The sequence below is a fragment of the Ammospiza caudacuta genome, chromosome 1, assembly GCF_027887145.1.
Source record: "Ammospiza caudacuta isolate bAmmCau1 chromosome 1, bAmmCau1.pri, whole genome shotgun sequence".
Taxonomy (NCBI): domain Eukaryota; kingdom Metazoa; phylum Chordata; class Aves; order Passeriformes; family Passerellidae; genus Ammospiza; species Ammospiza caudacuta.
The window spans coordinates 59,863,646-59,880,092 of record NC_080593.1 but is presented as its reverse complement, the minus strand read 5'-3'; the positions used below and the strand labels follow the sequence as shown (position 1 = coordinate 59,880,092).

The window sequence follows — 16,447 nt, the reverse complement described above, 5'->3', positions numbered from 1 at the left end:
TAGCCCTCTCCCCAAAAAATATTTGGAGTTCTAGCTTTGCTCCTTTTAAAACATTCCATTTATTTTAGTTGAATTTATTGTTGGAATTTATTCTGTTGACTCTGGTCTTCATCTCGGTATATAGAGTTATTGGTAAGAGAGTGACCTTCCTGTTCTTGCATTGTTCTGCTGATGCAATCACATATTCTTTAGCCCTCTCCCCAAAAAATATTTGGAGTTCTAGCTTTGCTCCTTTTAAAACATTCCATTTATTTTAGTTGAATTTATTGTTGGAATTGGATTAGAGTAGTAGAGTAAGCTCTACGGTAAGTTCTGTCATATGCTGAAAATATAGCAGGATTTAATTTCTGATGATGTTTGAGAACATGAGTAGCCCAGCAGTTAACACGAATCACTCAGTGGCTAACCTTTGTTGACTCAGCAAATGGTACTGGCAAAATCTCCCAGTAAAACGGACTTTGTTCTTTAATTTGCAGCCTAACAAAAGATGTGACTCTTGTCAACCATATCTTTCTTCCAGCTCTTTCAATTTGGCACTAAAGAGATTGTCTTAAACTAATGTTATGGTTGACTTCAGGTTTTGGGCACACAGTGATATCAGACCATACATAATAACATTGCAGGTTCTCTGGCTTAAGAAATAATTCTCAGGGACTGATGAAAAACTGAATAAATAAGGCTGTGGTAGGCAGAGATTACCTACTGTCAATTTACTGGGTTTATATAAGTTTGCAAACATTTCAAAATACCAATGATGATTTGCCCATCTACATAGTTCTGCTGTAATTTTGCTAAAATCCCCAAAGAGATGTAGAATGAAATACTTGTAGAGAGTAACACACATGGCAATTTGATGTATGTACTTACGCCTGGGAAAAATTAAACCAGCTTATTTGCCTCTTTGCCTTGACTTAAATTCAAATGACAGGTCACACATCCATCTAGCAGGCGATTTTCCTAGATTCTGTGCTCTTACTCTCTCTAGAAGCTCCTGAGCTGAATGAAGTGCCTACCTCCTTGCCCTCCTTTTCTAAATATTCTGCAAGTATTGTTCGTTTAGCTGCCTCTCAGTAACTGCAAATGTGCCTGAGGTGTTTTAAAAGAGTTTTCTGGGTCTTTGACACTTTTTGTATTCGTCAAATGAGTGGTTAACAATCCTGTAACAGATGTGATGATAAGTAAATAGTAAATATTCAGCAATAAGCACCCACTAAAGTAATTATCTTGGACATTGACAAATTATTAAATACTGGATGATATCGGGCCTTACATAGTTGCAGTTCTCATTCCCTGGAGGAGTCAGATTGGCAGAATTTCCAAGGTCCCCTCCTCCGGAGGCCCCTCCTTACAGTGACAAGACACTTCTCTTGGCACAAGTTCAAAGTTCTCTAAAAAGAGAAGAAACTGTTTTGCACTGGTTAACAGCCCTGGCCTGCTGCAGTGGGAATCACATGTCATGCCAATCACAGGAGTGGTGAAACTGTTTTCCCTATGTATGGAGGGAGTTCTGGGATACACTGAGATAGCTTGAGCCTTAGGTCTCCTGCAGCAGGCAGCATCTCACCTGCAGGTGTGGAGACAGTGTTAGCATAACTAAACAACCCTTCATAAGACTATGACTTGTCTTACAAAATGTAAATTTCAGTGACTTGCAAACGGTACGACACTTACTCCGTAAATCAGTGCTGTTTTAACCTGCTTCTGTTAACTGACCCTGTGCATATCATTGGTTACACTGCTAGAAAACCTAAAATTGAATTTCTAAAGGCCAGCACATGTCAGAACTTTCCCTGGAGTGCCTGTGCCAGAAGGCAGCACTCTCAGAAGAGCTAGCTGCTGGCTCACAGAAGCATGTTCACCTAATTCCTTCGGCTGGATGTAATGAGAAGGCACTAAGTGGACAACACAGTGATAAGAGGGGGAATTAGATGGTGAAGATTGTTATAAAGGCAGTCTGGTGGCACCATTTCTGTTACTCACAGCTGGGATATTGATGTTCCATAAGGGTATTTCTAGACATGCTGAAATTTGTTTGCTACAGGCGTGGTTATACAGACGTGGATTCTTAACCGCTACAGAACCGTCCAGCTGGAGATAATAGACCAAGTGGTGATGTCCTACGGTGGGCTACGAGGAGCAGTTGCTTTTGCTCTTGTTGCACTTCTGGATGGGGATAAAGTGAAAGACAGAAAGCTGTTTGTCAGCACAACTATCATTGTTGTGTTTTTTACTGTTATATTCCAGGTAATTTAACTTCTTAAACATGCTTCTTGCAAGGAGAAGGAGTCCCCCAAAATGTACTGAATGCTTAAGGCAGTTCTCAGCTGAAGGTTGCAGATTGTTTCACTGAACTGAAAACATAATTGAAGTTGTAATTTTAGTAACAAAGATCCTATTTTATGTTTTTATGTGGGACCACATGGGGCAAAACACAATTTCCTCTGTGCTAAAAATTGTTCAGTCTTGCCTGCTTGGTATTAATAGTACCAAGTTAATATCTGATTAAACATCCTTCACCTCATGTGAATAACTATAGGGAACAGTGCTTTTAATGGGCAGATACAATCATTGAGCTGATCTAGCTGAGCCTCAGCCCTTGTTTTAAAATATAGAAGCAAGCAGTGGGACAAGAAACTATTTAACATCCAAACAAAATAGTACTTTCTGGATGAAAAAAAAAGTAATTTAAATGAAAATAAGTCAGTAGATAGCAGCTTACAATATATTTTGAAGTGTATTTCAGAAAATTTACTTGTGTTCACAAACTCCTGATTTGTGGAGAAAAGACCACATTCAGTGGCATAGGAAACACTTCTACTAGCATATTTTTCTTATAGATGATATATTTTTCCACTGTTGTCTTTTCAAATCTTTGTAATAGGAACTAAGGGTACTGTATTATTTTATCTTCTAGAAGGAATAGAAATCAACTGAGAAAGTATGAGAACCACCAAATAAAACACATATGTGCTTTATTTCTGTTTAACCAGCTGGAGGAAAGTCTAAGAGGACTTCAAAGCATTTATTGTCATGTTTCAATCCTTAGGGACTGACTATCAAACCTTTGGTACAGTGGCTGAAAGTGAAGAAAACTGAACACAGAGAACCAAAACTGAATGAGAAACTTCATGGCAGAGTAAGATGTTTAAAAAAGACCTCATGGTATCTTTTTCATTTTTACAGAGCACCTTAACACCTTAAGAGAAAAAAAAATGTTATTAAAAATATCTTTTTTGGTAAGGGAGTGGGTTGTCAAATACCAAGAAAAAATCCTTCAAACATTTCAAAACTTATTTGTACATTGCTGTTTCTCTATGGTTAAATCCTGTGAAAGGATATTAATATGAAAGTTCTGGTCTTTCACTTGAGAATTCAATGGGGCTGGGAGTACTTGGGAAACAGCACAGATGGAATATGTTTCTTTGTCTTCATCTAAAAGAGGAGAATGATTGATAATTGCTAGGGCAAAGCATGTCCAAAAAAATTTATTTTTCCTTCTCAAAAGTTTAATTTTTGGAAAAGGTATGAAAGCAGGCTATTTTGTTTGCATATTACATAGAAAAATATTCTGCTGCCCAGTACAGAATAATTATATACTGAAATTCCAGACTAATGACAACAGTTTTAATTCAGAGTGAATGTTGTGTCCCAGGATTTCTTTACCCTTTTAGAATATTTTGAAACACAAACTCTTCCAATTGACTTTCACACCACATTATAAAGTTTTCTTTAAGTAAAAGAAAACATAACTTTTCAATATAAATATAGGTTAAAGGATGGGAGACTATAAGACATCACAGAATCATCAAGGTTGGAAGAGATCTTCAAGAACATCCCGTCCAACCATCAACACATTACCACCATAGTCACCTCTAAATCATATCCCCCAGTACCACACCCAGACAGCTCTTGAACACTTCCAGAGACAGTGACTCCACCACCTCCCTGGGCAAATTATTCCAGTGCTTACCACTGTATCAGGGAAAACTTTCTTTTCTGAAATCTAATCTGAACTTCCCCTGGCACAACTGAGGGCCATTTCCTCTTGTCCTTTCACTTGAGACATGGCAGAAGAGGCCAACACCCACCTGCCTACAACATCCTTCCAGGTAGTTTTAGAGAGTGAGCCTCCTTTTCTCCAGGTTTAACAACCTCATCTCCCCCGGCTGCTCCCCACAGGACTTGTGTCCCAGACCTTTCCCCAGCTTCGTTGCCCTTCTCTGGACATGCTCCAGCACCTCAATGTCCTTTCTGAAGTGAGGGGCCCAGAACTGGACACAGGACTAGAGATACAGCCTCACCAGTGCCAAATGTCAATCCTGCTGTTCCAAACCTAGCACCTGTATAATTCTGCAGTAATCATTCCAATGTTCAGAGTGAAATGTTATAACCATACACAGAAAAAGGCCAAATTGTACCTGCAGCTGCCTTCATTTGACTCAAGAGTTTTAAGCCTCCAGATTTCTATCAGCCAGATAATATACTCAGTATGAAATTTTACCCTGGATATTAAAAGAATATTGCCTACTTCTACTCTGAGAGGAATATCAACTCCTGAAACATCTAAAAAGAATTACTGTGGAAACTGCTCAACTGAAATAATCACCTACACTAATAGTGGCAGATGTACTTAATAGGGCAGAAATGGAGATGGTAAAATGAGTCCATAAAAGTTTTAAAATTGAATGTTAAAATGGGGGTTTAAGTACCTTCTCGTTGAGACCTCTGTAATTCAAGAATACTTAGTAAATTTGTGAAGAACTGGTTAGAAAATTTAGGACCTTTGAAGAAAAGCTTATAGTAGTTAGTACTTCTCTCAATGGGGAAAAAGTTTTATAACAGCCATAAAATTATTCTGCATAGTCACCTGGTACAACTTGAAATAAATAGAGATATTTTCTAATTATGCGTTTTTATTTCTGTAAAGATATTAATTCCACTCTCACTTTCCTAGGCCTTTGATCACATTCTTTCTGCTATAGAAGACATTTCTGGACAAATAGGGCATCATTATCTGAGAGACAAGTAAGTAGTAACCAATTTGGAACCTGGAAATACTGCTAGGAAATATTATCTGTACATTATAACTTTTTAAGCCTGTGAGCTTAGCGAAAGCAAGGATGCTAAATGTTAAAGAGGCAGCATACTGAAAATACTGGAAATATAGCAAAAGTCAAAACAGTGTATTTTTGTCCCCTTACAACTAAAATCTTTCCTTTCTCTTCCACATTTCAGGTTATGCCTTTGTAGGTGCCTCAGTCCACATACGGGGTTCATTCTCTCAAGATTAGAGAACTGACTATTTGCAGAAGTTTTCACCTAGAATGTTAATGTTGGTCTTTCTTTGTATTACTACATTTCATGAACACTATTTATGTGTGGAGGCACTAAAAAGCTCAGCTACAACTGTGCTAGCTGTTTATCCTATCTCTAAAAGGATGCGTTCAACACCTGTGAAAGTTATGGCAGAGGGTGCTCTGAAATTGCTCTGACAGTTTCAGCCTATTAGTCTGAAACCAATAGTGAACCATCTCCTCTGTTTATAGCTGATTCATCTAGAGAGAAGCAGAATGACTCAGCTGAAAGACCATTTCCTTTAAAGTACATGCGAAGATTTACCCTTGTGATGGACACGCTTCCATACCTGGATGAATAAAAGTGGAAAAAAGGGCATTAAATCTGGAAATCCTTAAGACTGTTATTTCAAGTTAGGCCATTCTGTCCCTGGAGTCAGGTCATTTAATAGGTGCAGTCACAATTTTGAGCTGCTAACCTCTTGCTGAGTCAACATGCCAATTCCAATCCAAAAGCTATGTGGTTGTGTTAGCTTTCTGCAGAGCACTAATGCTTTCTGAGAAGCTGAGTCTATTAGCTTAGGTTTAACATTATCATGCAAAACAATAAAATTCTTAGGCTGAAGCTAGCTTGTACTGGAACTCAAAGAGAATTTCTCACCTGCATCCAGTTATAGAGACATTCTCCTTTTTCTTTTGCTCTTCATTTGTTTATGCAATAAAAAAATTTCATGAGGCACTACAGAGAGAAAATCATCTTTATTTTGGTCTAAGTTTGTAGTTTACTTTTTGGGAATAAATTTCAGTAGGCTATATATAATATAGGCAAATATGTCTCCAGTTTTGATATATTGCCTCAAAGATAAAGCTACATTTTTAAAGTGGCAGATTAGCATGTGACCTTTTGCATGTCAGAAAGCAATCCCCTTGAGTAAGAACGGAAGGAATAGCTTAATGTAGATTAATCGTTGAGTATGTAGCTTGATGACGATTGTGACCATCTTAAGCCTGCCTTTTGGACTCTTATGTACATGAGAGTGCTGCTTCCATAAAGAAATGGCAACCCCTAGCATCCTCACCAATGGGTCCAGGTGTGGAAACCTGAATTAGAGCCTTTAGGTCAGATGTTCTGGCCAGAGAAGAGGAATAGTTATCAATTATGTGAATAATATTTAACAAAAAATGGTTTAAGCAATCTGAATCAAAAGCTGTAAACTCCAAATGGCCATTGGGCAAGATGGATAGAGTAATTCTGAGCAGTAGTCTCCAAAGCTGCCTCATGCCCTTTCGATGCAATGTTGAGGAAGCTAGAAGAAAGTACAACAGCCTTTAATCTTTTGGACCCTAAACATGACAGGGCAGATATTCTACTACCAGACAATCTTGGAAGTGTAAATAGTTGAAAATACACATGGCTACTATCCCCAGAGCAGAGCACATCAGTGGCATGAGTAAGGGCCTCTGGTAGAGCTTCTGGAAGGGCACTGTCATTTTGAACTGATTTTCTGGTCTGGTTGTCTTACAATACACCTGGGAAAAAGCAGATTACTTTCTCAACAAGGGAAGAAAATTAAACATAATCAGAAGTAGAAAAATAAGGTAGCATAATATCCCAAGGTATAAAATGTGTTACTGACTCTGAAATGGGATACTGTAATCATAGCACTCTTGTAGTAGTGTTGGGTAAGTGAACTGATTAAATGCTTTGTGACAGCTGCATAAGTCTGTAGCAGGTTTTTCCTTAACTTTCTTTACACTCTAATTGAAGAGCTTCAAGACACAAATCCCTCACATTCCACTGTTCACCCTTTTTCTCAAAGTGTTTAGCTAAAAAAATATAATTTATACTAAATTAAAAATACTTTGAAACTAAAATTGCTTGTTGCCATTAACACAGTTTGTTTAAATTATCAGGTGGTCCAATTTTGATAGGAAATACCTCAGAAAAATACTGATGAGAAGGTCTGCTCAAAAATCAAGGGACCAAATCCTTAATGTTTTCCATGAGCTCAACTTGAAGGATGCAATTAGCTATGTGGCTGAGGTACTTATGAACACTTGTTGACATATTATAGCGTCACTTGGAATTTGTTTTTTTAAAATTTGTACTATAACCAAAAGTTGATCTATTGCAGGAGATGCCTAAAGGAAAACGATTTCCATCTCAGCTCTGCTGAGATGGATATTTATTTTTTTAATGTGTTTTGAGTGTCAGTATTGCTGCTTTGAGAAACTGTAGTTCTCAATATTGCGCCTGATCACCAAATGCTAGTATATTGTACTTACTTCAATGTATGTTTCTGTGGCATTTTACTGAATATCTTTGTTTTTATATTCATTACATGAAAAAAATACTGTAATTCTGGAGAGTTGTTGTCTTTCTAAATGCATCAACAGGGTTGGTGACAGGACACTGGCTCCTGCAGGATAGTGGGTCTATGTGATGACAAATCTGATTTGAAGAAACTCACTTCTCACATCACAAATGATGTGCATATATGGCCAAAGTGTGGGACTGCTAATCTCAATCTGCCAGATCACTGTAACACAAAAGAAAAAAAAAAAAAAAAAAGAAAAGAGTAACTTTATTCAACGGAATCATAACCCCCAGGATCCAGTAATTAGGGTAAAATATACTACAAATATCAATTGCAATCAAAGAGTTGTGAAACTGGGAAACTTAAGACTTGCAACAGGAGAAGTCTTTAAAGGAGATTTGAAGAAAGTTTCTGACTTTCTGCAGGAGTAGTGCAGCAATGTTGCCCACTTGTGTAAGTGTTCCTAATCATCAGTATGAAACTAGTCACCTCAGTTCAAACAGCCATGAATGTGCAGTACTGATGAAGTATCAAGGATAGTTTTAAATGGAATGTCTTTAAAAGTGGTCTTTGAAATTATAATTTATCCATACTCATAATCTCCAATTGAATTAACTTTCACAGTTAGGTGATATATCAGTTAATTTTTTAATTTAAATAAAAACTATTAAACTATTACTATCGTTGATACTACTTGTACTGCTAAGCTTCTTTTTTTTCAATGAGCTACAGCCAGGCAGTCTTCTTCAAATGAAACATATCATTTTGGAGATTGAATTCAGAAAACAAGTTGAAATTCAGAAATTATGTTAGTATGAAAGATGGAGAATAGTTCAACAAGACAAGCAAATTCTTCCTTTTGAGATTTTGAAAATTATCCATATAGGTTTCAGACCATCTGAACTCAAGAACTAATTTTCTTTCTTGTGATTCTTTCTGGGTCACACCTCAGAGGAAGAAAGCTGGATAATGACTTGAAGGTGGATGACCATGAAACTCATGTTCAAATTCATTGCAGAATCTGTTCAGTAGATTCATTACAGTGTTTCTTATCTTTAAGAAACAGATGTGAAGGCCTTTATAGATCACTAATACATGCAGATTTAGAGTCAGAATTTTTATCCAGTAATGTCTTTGATTCCATATAGTAAAGACAAATGTCTAAAAGTTAGTTTAATAATTTTTTAGGAGATGAAACACAAGGGAACTGGTTTTTGTTACCTTAGTCCAAATCCTATTTGTGTGTATTGTTTCTTGCAGATAAATTCTGTTGGGCAAATGTCTACTGATCTGATATAAATAGAAAAAGAAATTGAAAATTCTCCAAGTTTTCCAAGTTTTGCAACATATTTTCTTCCAGTAGAAATTAATTATGAGCTGTGAATCCTAAAGTAATTTCACCTTTCTCACTTTAATATTTTCTTCAATGATACATTGCTTTAACAACTAAAAAATTGTTAAAGCAATGTATCAAAAGAATGTATTAAAAGAAAACTTCACTTTGCAAATATATATTTGAACTAAATATCTGTGAATTACAAGCTGACATTGAAATTGAAGCTATTTCTTCCAGGACAAGTAAAGACCTGCCTCCCCCAGCTACTCACTCTCTTCTTACTTGCAAGAAACTGAGAAGCTTAAAAATTATTTTATATCTTTTTCTTTGTTCAACTCTGCTGCTGTGGTGCATCTGTATAATAAATAAGAATTGAGAGAGTTCAGTCTCTATTTAAGTATATCCTTACAGTTGAGAGGGGAGAACATAAGCCAAGAAAAATGAAAATAACCCAGATTAACTGAAGGCAAGTGACTTAAAATACTCATGGTTCATAACTTGTTCTGGCTAAAATACCTTCACTGCTGATATGGTATGATGTATGTATGAAACATTAAACTTGATTTGAAAAGAAAGTCAGATTCACTTCAGAAAATGGATGGGACAATGTTCTCCCAGAATTTAATTGTATTAACCTCAAGTTTTCTGCCTGCAGAGGCCACAGTGTATTTCTTAATGCCATTGGTAACTCACATGCTGTGATATGTATATGGGTTAGCACATCAAAAGAAAACATGTTTTTGGTTTGCTCCATGAATATCAAAATGTAAAGGGAACACAGTACAGTTAAAAATGGAGAAATTTAGATAAAATCTCTGTTCTGCAAGGGAGGTGATTTTTCTTGATTATTACTGCTTAAAATCTAGAGACCTGCTATGTGATTTCACTCCACTGATTCAAAACCATAGATGTTTTCAGCCTGTGTAACCACAATGATACAGATACCTATTAGCTAAGCAAGAGATTACTTAAGGTGTAGGGAAAAGTATGAAGACATAAAACTGAGCTTTTCCAGCAGTTCACTTCAATGACACCAATTTTAAAACTGAAAGAAAATCTTATCTTGTCATGCCATAACCTCTTTTTAATTGACTTGTAGGCTTCTATCACCACTTAATATTTGCTGCTTCCAGTCTAGTAGAGAACAGAAAACTTAAGGTTTTTCCTTTGAAAATGCTACTAATAATGTGTTGAAACATAAACAACTTTATGTATGTTCCTATGCTCTTGGCTTGCAGCATTGTACAAAGTAAAATTGCAAATCTATTGAGGCACAGGAAATCATTCACTTCTTCAAAAGCAATTTCTAAGACTGGAGTAGATTTTCTCTTTGCTTTGTTTGTTGGGATAATGTCACTCAACGTAAAGAAACCATAAAATCTAAAAATGGTTTTTATTTGTTACTTAAATATAACTCCTCCCATGCTTCTTTTTCCATTTGCATAAATACAATCTCACAAATTATCTGTATTCTGATATGCATTTTGTCCTAGGTTTTTACAGCTGTAATATGTCTTGTTTCTTTCCCTGGCCAGGGAGAACGTAGAGGTTCACTGGCATTTATACGTTCTCCAAGTACAGACAACATGGTAAATGTGGATTTCAGTACTCCACTCCCAAGCGCTGTGGAAAGCTCTGTCTCTTATTTATTGTAAGTAATGTGGACTGATGGGGTGGTGTATGAGAGGGAATTGAAACACTGCTAAAAAAATGGAAAAATACAAATTACAGGGGTTTCAATCACAATATTTTTTGAAATTTAATTAATATTTTCTCCCACAGAAAATGGGTATATATGGATTTATAATGTCATATTTTGCACACAGCTTTTTTTGGTAAAGGCTGGTAAGATAAAGCAGACATCCACATTAGAGTTGTTTCATTTGCCTTTGGTTCACCAACTGTTATATATAGGGCTAGATATTATTTCTGTGTTTGCTCCAGAAAAAGTAAAGAGAGAGGCAAGGAAAAAAAGTGCCCCTTCCTTAACTTTTTCGATCAATCTGTTATTGAACAAACCATATGTCATGTGAACTGTGAAATTAATTAATGCCACCTCCCCCTGAAAGACAAAAACCAATGGTCTTCTCACATTTCCCATTAGGCTTTTACTCATTGTCATTTAGCCAGTTCTTACTCTTCCTTTTTTTTTTTTTTTAACTTCTTCTTGTTTTTTCATTTTCATTCCTCATCTTCCTGTTTTTTCTTCCTTTTCAGCAATTACTGATTTTAAAAACTGCTGTTTGTGTTTTTCTTCAGGAGAGAAAAAGCTGGACCAGTTTGCCTTGACATGCAAGCTTTAGAGCAGAGAAGAAAAAGTATACGGGACACAGAGGACACCCTTGCTCATCACACCTTACAGCAGTACCTGTATAAACCCAGGCAGGAGGTGAGAGCCAGAGGCTAGCATTGGACTCTTTTCCAATCTAAAACTAAGAGGAAATAGGAACCAAAACTTGCGAGTGACACTCAAAAGGAGAGAACCCACTGCAAAATCTGCACCCTTGAGGAAGATAGGCTCTTTGTGTGATTTCTCATTTAAGAACATGGCATTTTAAAAGAACTAGTGCCTTTGAAATCACTGGGGCCAGTGGTATGCAGAAATGAGTCCAGCAAAAGTTCTGATCAGGATTTAATGAAGTGCATCAACTGAAGGGATTCAGACACTTAGAGGGGAGAAGCTTACTTTGAATGACAGTCCACTCTTACACACTTAAAAATCCTGGACTTGTTTCATGAAGAAAAAAGAAAAATGGGAATTTCATTAATGCCTTCAGGCTAATCTTTAGTTCACTCTTTCTTATGGAGTTGTTTACACTTTTGTGACATTGATTGAATGCATTGATTCAGGGCTTTCACCTGTATTTCTCAGTAAATGAATATTGTCTTCCCTTCCTGGCCACAGCACAAACACCTGTACAGTCGACATGAGATCATGCACAGTGAAGATGACAAACAAGACAAGGAGATTTTCCATAGGACAATGAGGAAGCGCTTAGAATCTTTCAAGAGTACCAAACTAGGAATAAACCATTCCAAGAAGCTCAATAAAATCCACAAACGAGACCGGGGCCAAAAAAGGGTAAAAATACTTTCACAAGGACCTAGATGTAGCCACCTATTATACAAACTAATGGGTGGGAAGGGTAGAGAAGACTCTGATGGATCCTATGTCCTGCACTTATCTCTGTCCTGTAGAACTTAATGAATTTAGAGGACCTAAGCAAGAAGAGATAAAACTAGGAGATAACTCAAGGGGCTTCTTCTCACATTCTGCACTTCTCTATGCTTTGGGACTCTTCTTCTGGGTGAAAGATTTCTGATCACTTGAAAAACAACAGACCATGAACCATGCTACTACACTGTGGGGAGATTTTGCAGGATAGAGATAGCAGGATAGCATGGAGCATTCAACCAAATTTGTGCGAAACTGAGAGAACACACAGTATAAAAAGAGCAAAAGGTTCTTTTTATACTCTGTCTGTACACACTTCAGGTGCAGATGGGAAATTAGTGGCCTCCACATTGAGCTTCAAACAAAGATTACAATGGATTTTAGGCTTATTCTGCTGAACTCATCATTTCAAAGGGTATCGCTGCCATTGTTATCTGATGACATTAGCATTTTTGGTCACTTTTTGCTTTCTTTTCAGAGAAATAGCAGTGTCATACTAAATGGAAACATTCCTCCAGAAAATCCAGTACAAGATTTTGCTTTGAAGGAAAAAGGTAAAAAGACACTTAGACTGTTTTTACTTACTGAATTTTACCAGCTACCTTGCCAGTAAAGCATTGCTAAAGGATTTTGTGATATGCCATAGCAAATCTGGCATTAAATAGGGACTTCTAGTCATAGCTCAGAACTTGAGTCATAGCTCAGAACTTGGAGTGGAGATCTGCTTCATGCTAAAATGTAGTCTTTAGAAGTTGTTTTTTTAGGAATCTGGATGACAAGCAAAATTTTAGTTGGCCTTTTTGCTCACATTTTAAAAGTATCACATTTATATTCTGTAAACCAAACAATGCAGTGGCTACAATATAAATGAAATTTCAGCTTCTGTTTGGATAAGGCACATAGAGCTGCTAATTTTTTTTTCATCACAGCAGGATATGTCTAAATAGGATATCAGCCATATAAAATTCAGTAGCTGAGATTACATTCTTATCTGAGTTAAAGTCCACTGTTTTAGAAGGGTCTGAATCAGAGTTGAGGCTAAGCAAGCATGATATAATTTAAGGAAGGTGTAGCTTTGGAAGGAACATGTGGTCAGAGGTCAGTTCCAGTACTGCTTCACCCTCCATGAACAGATCTGTCGCATGGATCAGGCTTGGAAGTCTAACTGGAAGCTGATCAGCCTGAAGACTATTCCTAGCAAAAGCTGATTTTGCATATAAAGCCCAAAATTCTTTCCTGTTTTAGCCATTTTTTTTTGGCACTGGTGTCAGGCATTGCCAGATGCCGTGGTTGCTAACATGTTTGTTATAAAATTTTAAATTATATGTGTCACTTCAAAACTGCAATGTGGTTAAAAGCTTCTGGACTAACTTTGATTTGTGTTCTTTCCTCTGTTTATGCCTGTAACTCCTTGATCTCAAAGATAACTCAAGTAAAATAGAGAGGGGTTTATCTTTTCTCAGTAACTCCAAGTAAATATATTTTTCCTTATGTACCTCTGAATCCTTTACTAAGTATTATTTTTGTTTGACTGAGAGAAGCAGTACAGGTTGGCTCCCCAAGTGTAATATTCTAGAACTACGTTGCTTTGGAAGAGCCTTCTGAATACTCATTATTAGGTCATTCAATATTGTCTTATTAAAGAACTCTGCATAGAGATGTCATCATCTACTTAACACCAAAAAAATTTAATTGGAAGGCAGACTTAGCAAGTGGTTTAGCAGCTATTGCAAAACTTATTCTACTGCAGTAAAGCAGCAATGACCTCATTAGGTTTGAAACTAGTCATTATACTAATGCTCACCTGTGTCACATGATGAAAATCCTTGTTAAAGATGTATTTTTAATAACCATGACAGCATCAAACCAGCAGGAAATAGCATTTTCTATCAGAACTGATACAAATATCTAATGAAATTGCATTTTTTTTTCTTTTCCCCCTAGATTTGGAGTTTTCTGAATCAGAAGAAAATAATGATTATGAGACTTTGCATCTAGGCAAAGGAGTTGATTTCCTGGCTAATGTGACAAAACAAAATTTCACAGATGCTCCTGCTGGTAAAAATATTTATTACCTACAAAGATTTTTTTTCCCCCCTCAAATATAACAAAATGTACTATAAATGCTGATGAGTTAGCCTGGTTTTTTGTTTGTTTGTTTGGTTTTAATTGAGTGATTTTATGTGTTCAATCTCAAAATACATTTGCTTAATATTAATGTCAACATACATATTTTTGGATATTTGGAGGTATGGAGAGCGCCACACTTGAAACTGACAGCAGTTGTGAATATGACTACCCAAACCAGTTTTAAAGCCACTAATTATTTCTAGCAGCAGAAAATGTTATTTTAGAATTGTCTTACCTCACAAGACCAGTCAATACTAGTCCTCTGGAATTGTTTTTCATTTGCATTGGAACTTCGTTGTGATAAATTTTGTTCTTCTTATTTCAGACAAGATTTCTACTTTTATGTTCACAATCCCATCAGATCCTTACAGGCTTACAGAAGTCACTGAAAAGGGCAGATTGCAGCATTTCTGGAGCACTCAATGCTCTTGATTTCCAGCCTTGAAAGACTCCAAAATATTACATTGAAAGCTTATAACTATATGTAACAAGAACCACATCATATGATTGGAGTTATAAAATTTGGTATTTCTCTTTAGCCCTTCTGTGTTTAAGTTTTTACAGCATGCCACTGTTTTCTCCATGTGTAATTGGTATCTACAGTGAAGAAAAACACTTGTGTCCATACTCTTGTGGCAGACACCCTTAAATGCAGTTTATGCATGACACTGTCTCTTAAATGGAGTTTATGCATGACAAATTCTATGTTTGAGTATGTATAAATACACCTAGAAATAAGTGGATGGTAAGATGCAAAATGCTTATGTAAAAGCTTGTCAAACTTCATAACTGTATGAACAGGCTCCTATATCTTACTTTTGACTGTTTCATGGCCTGCCATAGCTATTTCACACTCATCTGTTTATGGATTGGTGAAGTTGGGGTTTTTTAACATTTTTTTATGTATTTGATTTGAATTTTCTGCACTTATTTTATGCTGTGCTATTTTTTTTCTTCCTCTTGCTCAACACTTGTGGACTGATGGATTCTTTTATGGATTTTATTTTTTGTGTCAAAATACCCCTAACAAAATTGCAAATTTGATGTGGTAACCAATTTTTTTTCTCTTTATTGGAATCCAGTATATGTCTAGCTATAAGCAAGATATATATGTGTGTAATGGTCTGTATATTGACTTAGTCACACACATACCAGTATATCAGCCCATTTTTTCCAACAGCCTTTCTCCTTTTATAAAGCATCTTGCTGTATTATGAAGAAATTATTTTGATTACTTTTATTTGTCACTTATGATTTTTTTTTTAGGAATTGATAACCCAGTATTTTCAGCTGATGATGACCAAAGTATCTACATGAAGTTCTCACCATGGTTATCCAGTGAAGACACTGTGGTACCCTCACAAAGGGCCCGAGTGCAGATCCCGTATTCTCCAGACAACTTCAAACGGCTCACTCCAATCCGGCTCAGCAATAAATCAACAGATTCCTTCCTGCTAGCAGATGGCCCAGAGGACCGACCCAGATCTTTTCTCCCAGAATCAACACATATGTAATATTTTAAAAGATATTATCACCTTTATTTTTTAACCAGACTTCTTATCAATCCTGAGAAGTAAACTAATTCTTCTGTTTTTCTTCTTTCAGAAAATGTCTTTCTTTCCTGATTTCTTTGTACAACTAAACATCTTTTATTTCCCTCTGACTTAATTAACAAAGCACTTCTCTATTTTCCTTCTGCAGAAGAGCTGTTCAACTATTTGCGGTCCAATGCCTTGCTACTTTTACAGCAGATAAGGGTCCTTCTCTCTGTTTTCACTTGAATATTTTAAATGCTAAGAAAATACTATTCCAAGTACCAGAATATTTGGCATACATTTTCAAGTGGCTTCAGGTTTCCCGGTTAGTCAGTCCTAGATGATAAAATTGGTAACAGAATTCCCTAAAAGGAATAAAATTGTTTTACTCTGTTGCTAAGAAGCTTGAGTTAGCTGTGAACATTTTTCCAGATTATTTATCCAGTGTCCAGGAAGAAAAAATGCCCCACTGCTACAGTGCAACTATTCAGTGACACTACTGATGTACCATTAAGTTACATAAGAAAGGGGTTTAAAATGAATTGTATTTACTAAAATGCATCATATTCTCCTTGTGGGGATAATTACACAACAGAATTGTGGAGAAGCAAAATCTCATTTAGAGCTTTATCATTAAACTGTGAATTTACCTTAATCCA

At 36.3% G+C, this 16,447-nt stretch overlaps 1 protein-coding gene across 2 annotated transcripts in view; it reads left to right on the top strand.

Moving 5' to 3' along the window:
- Positions 1–15,767, top strand: part of SLC9A3 (solute carrier family 9 member A3) — a 49,758-nt gene extending 33,991 nt beyond the window's left edge. Inside the window, exons 7-16 of one of the 2 annotated variants that reach the window (XM_058811467.1) lie at positions 2,042–2,244; positions 3,047–3,136; positions 4,955–5,025; positions 7,209–7,338; positions 10,484–10,599; positions 11,208–11,337; positions 11,854–12,030; positions 12,602–12,677; positions 14,068–14,181; positions 15,520–15,767. In XM_058811467.1, coding sequence (XP_058667450.1) covers positions 2,042–2,244; positions 3,047–3,136; positions 4,955–5,025; positions 7,209–7,338; positions 10,484–10,599; positions 11,208–11,337; positions 11,854–12,030; positions 12,602–12,677; positions 14,068–14,181; positions 15,520–15,767 — 1,355 coding nt within the window. The remainder of the gene's footprint in view (positions 1–2,041; positions 2,245–3,046; positions 3,137–4,954; positions 5,026–7,208; positions 7,339–10,483; positions 10,600–11,207; positions 11,338–11,853; positions 12,031–12,601; positions 12,678–14,067; positions 14,182–15,519) is intronic. The other variant, XM_058811476.1, reaches the window with a different exon arrangement.
- The last annotated feature ends 680 nt before the right edge of the window (positions 15,768–16,447 follow it).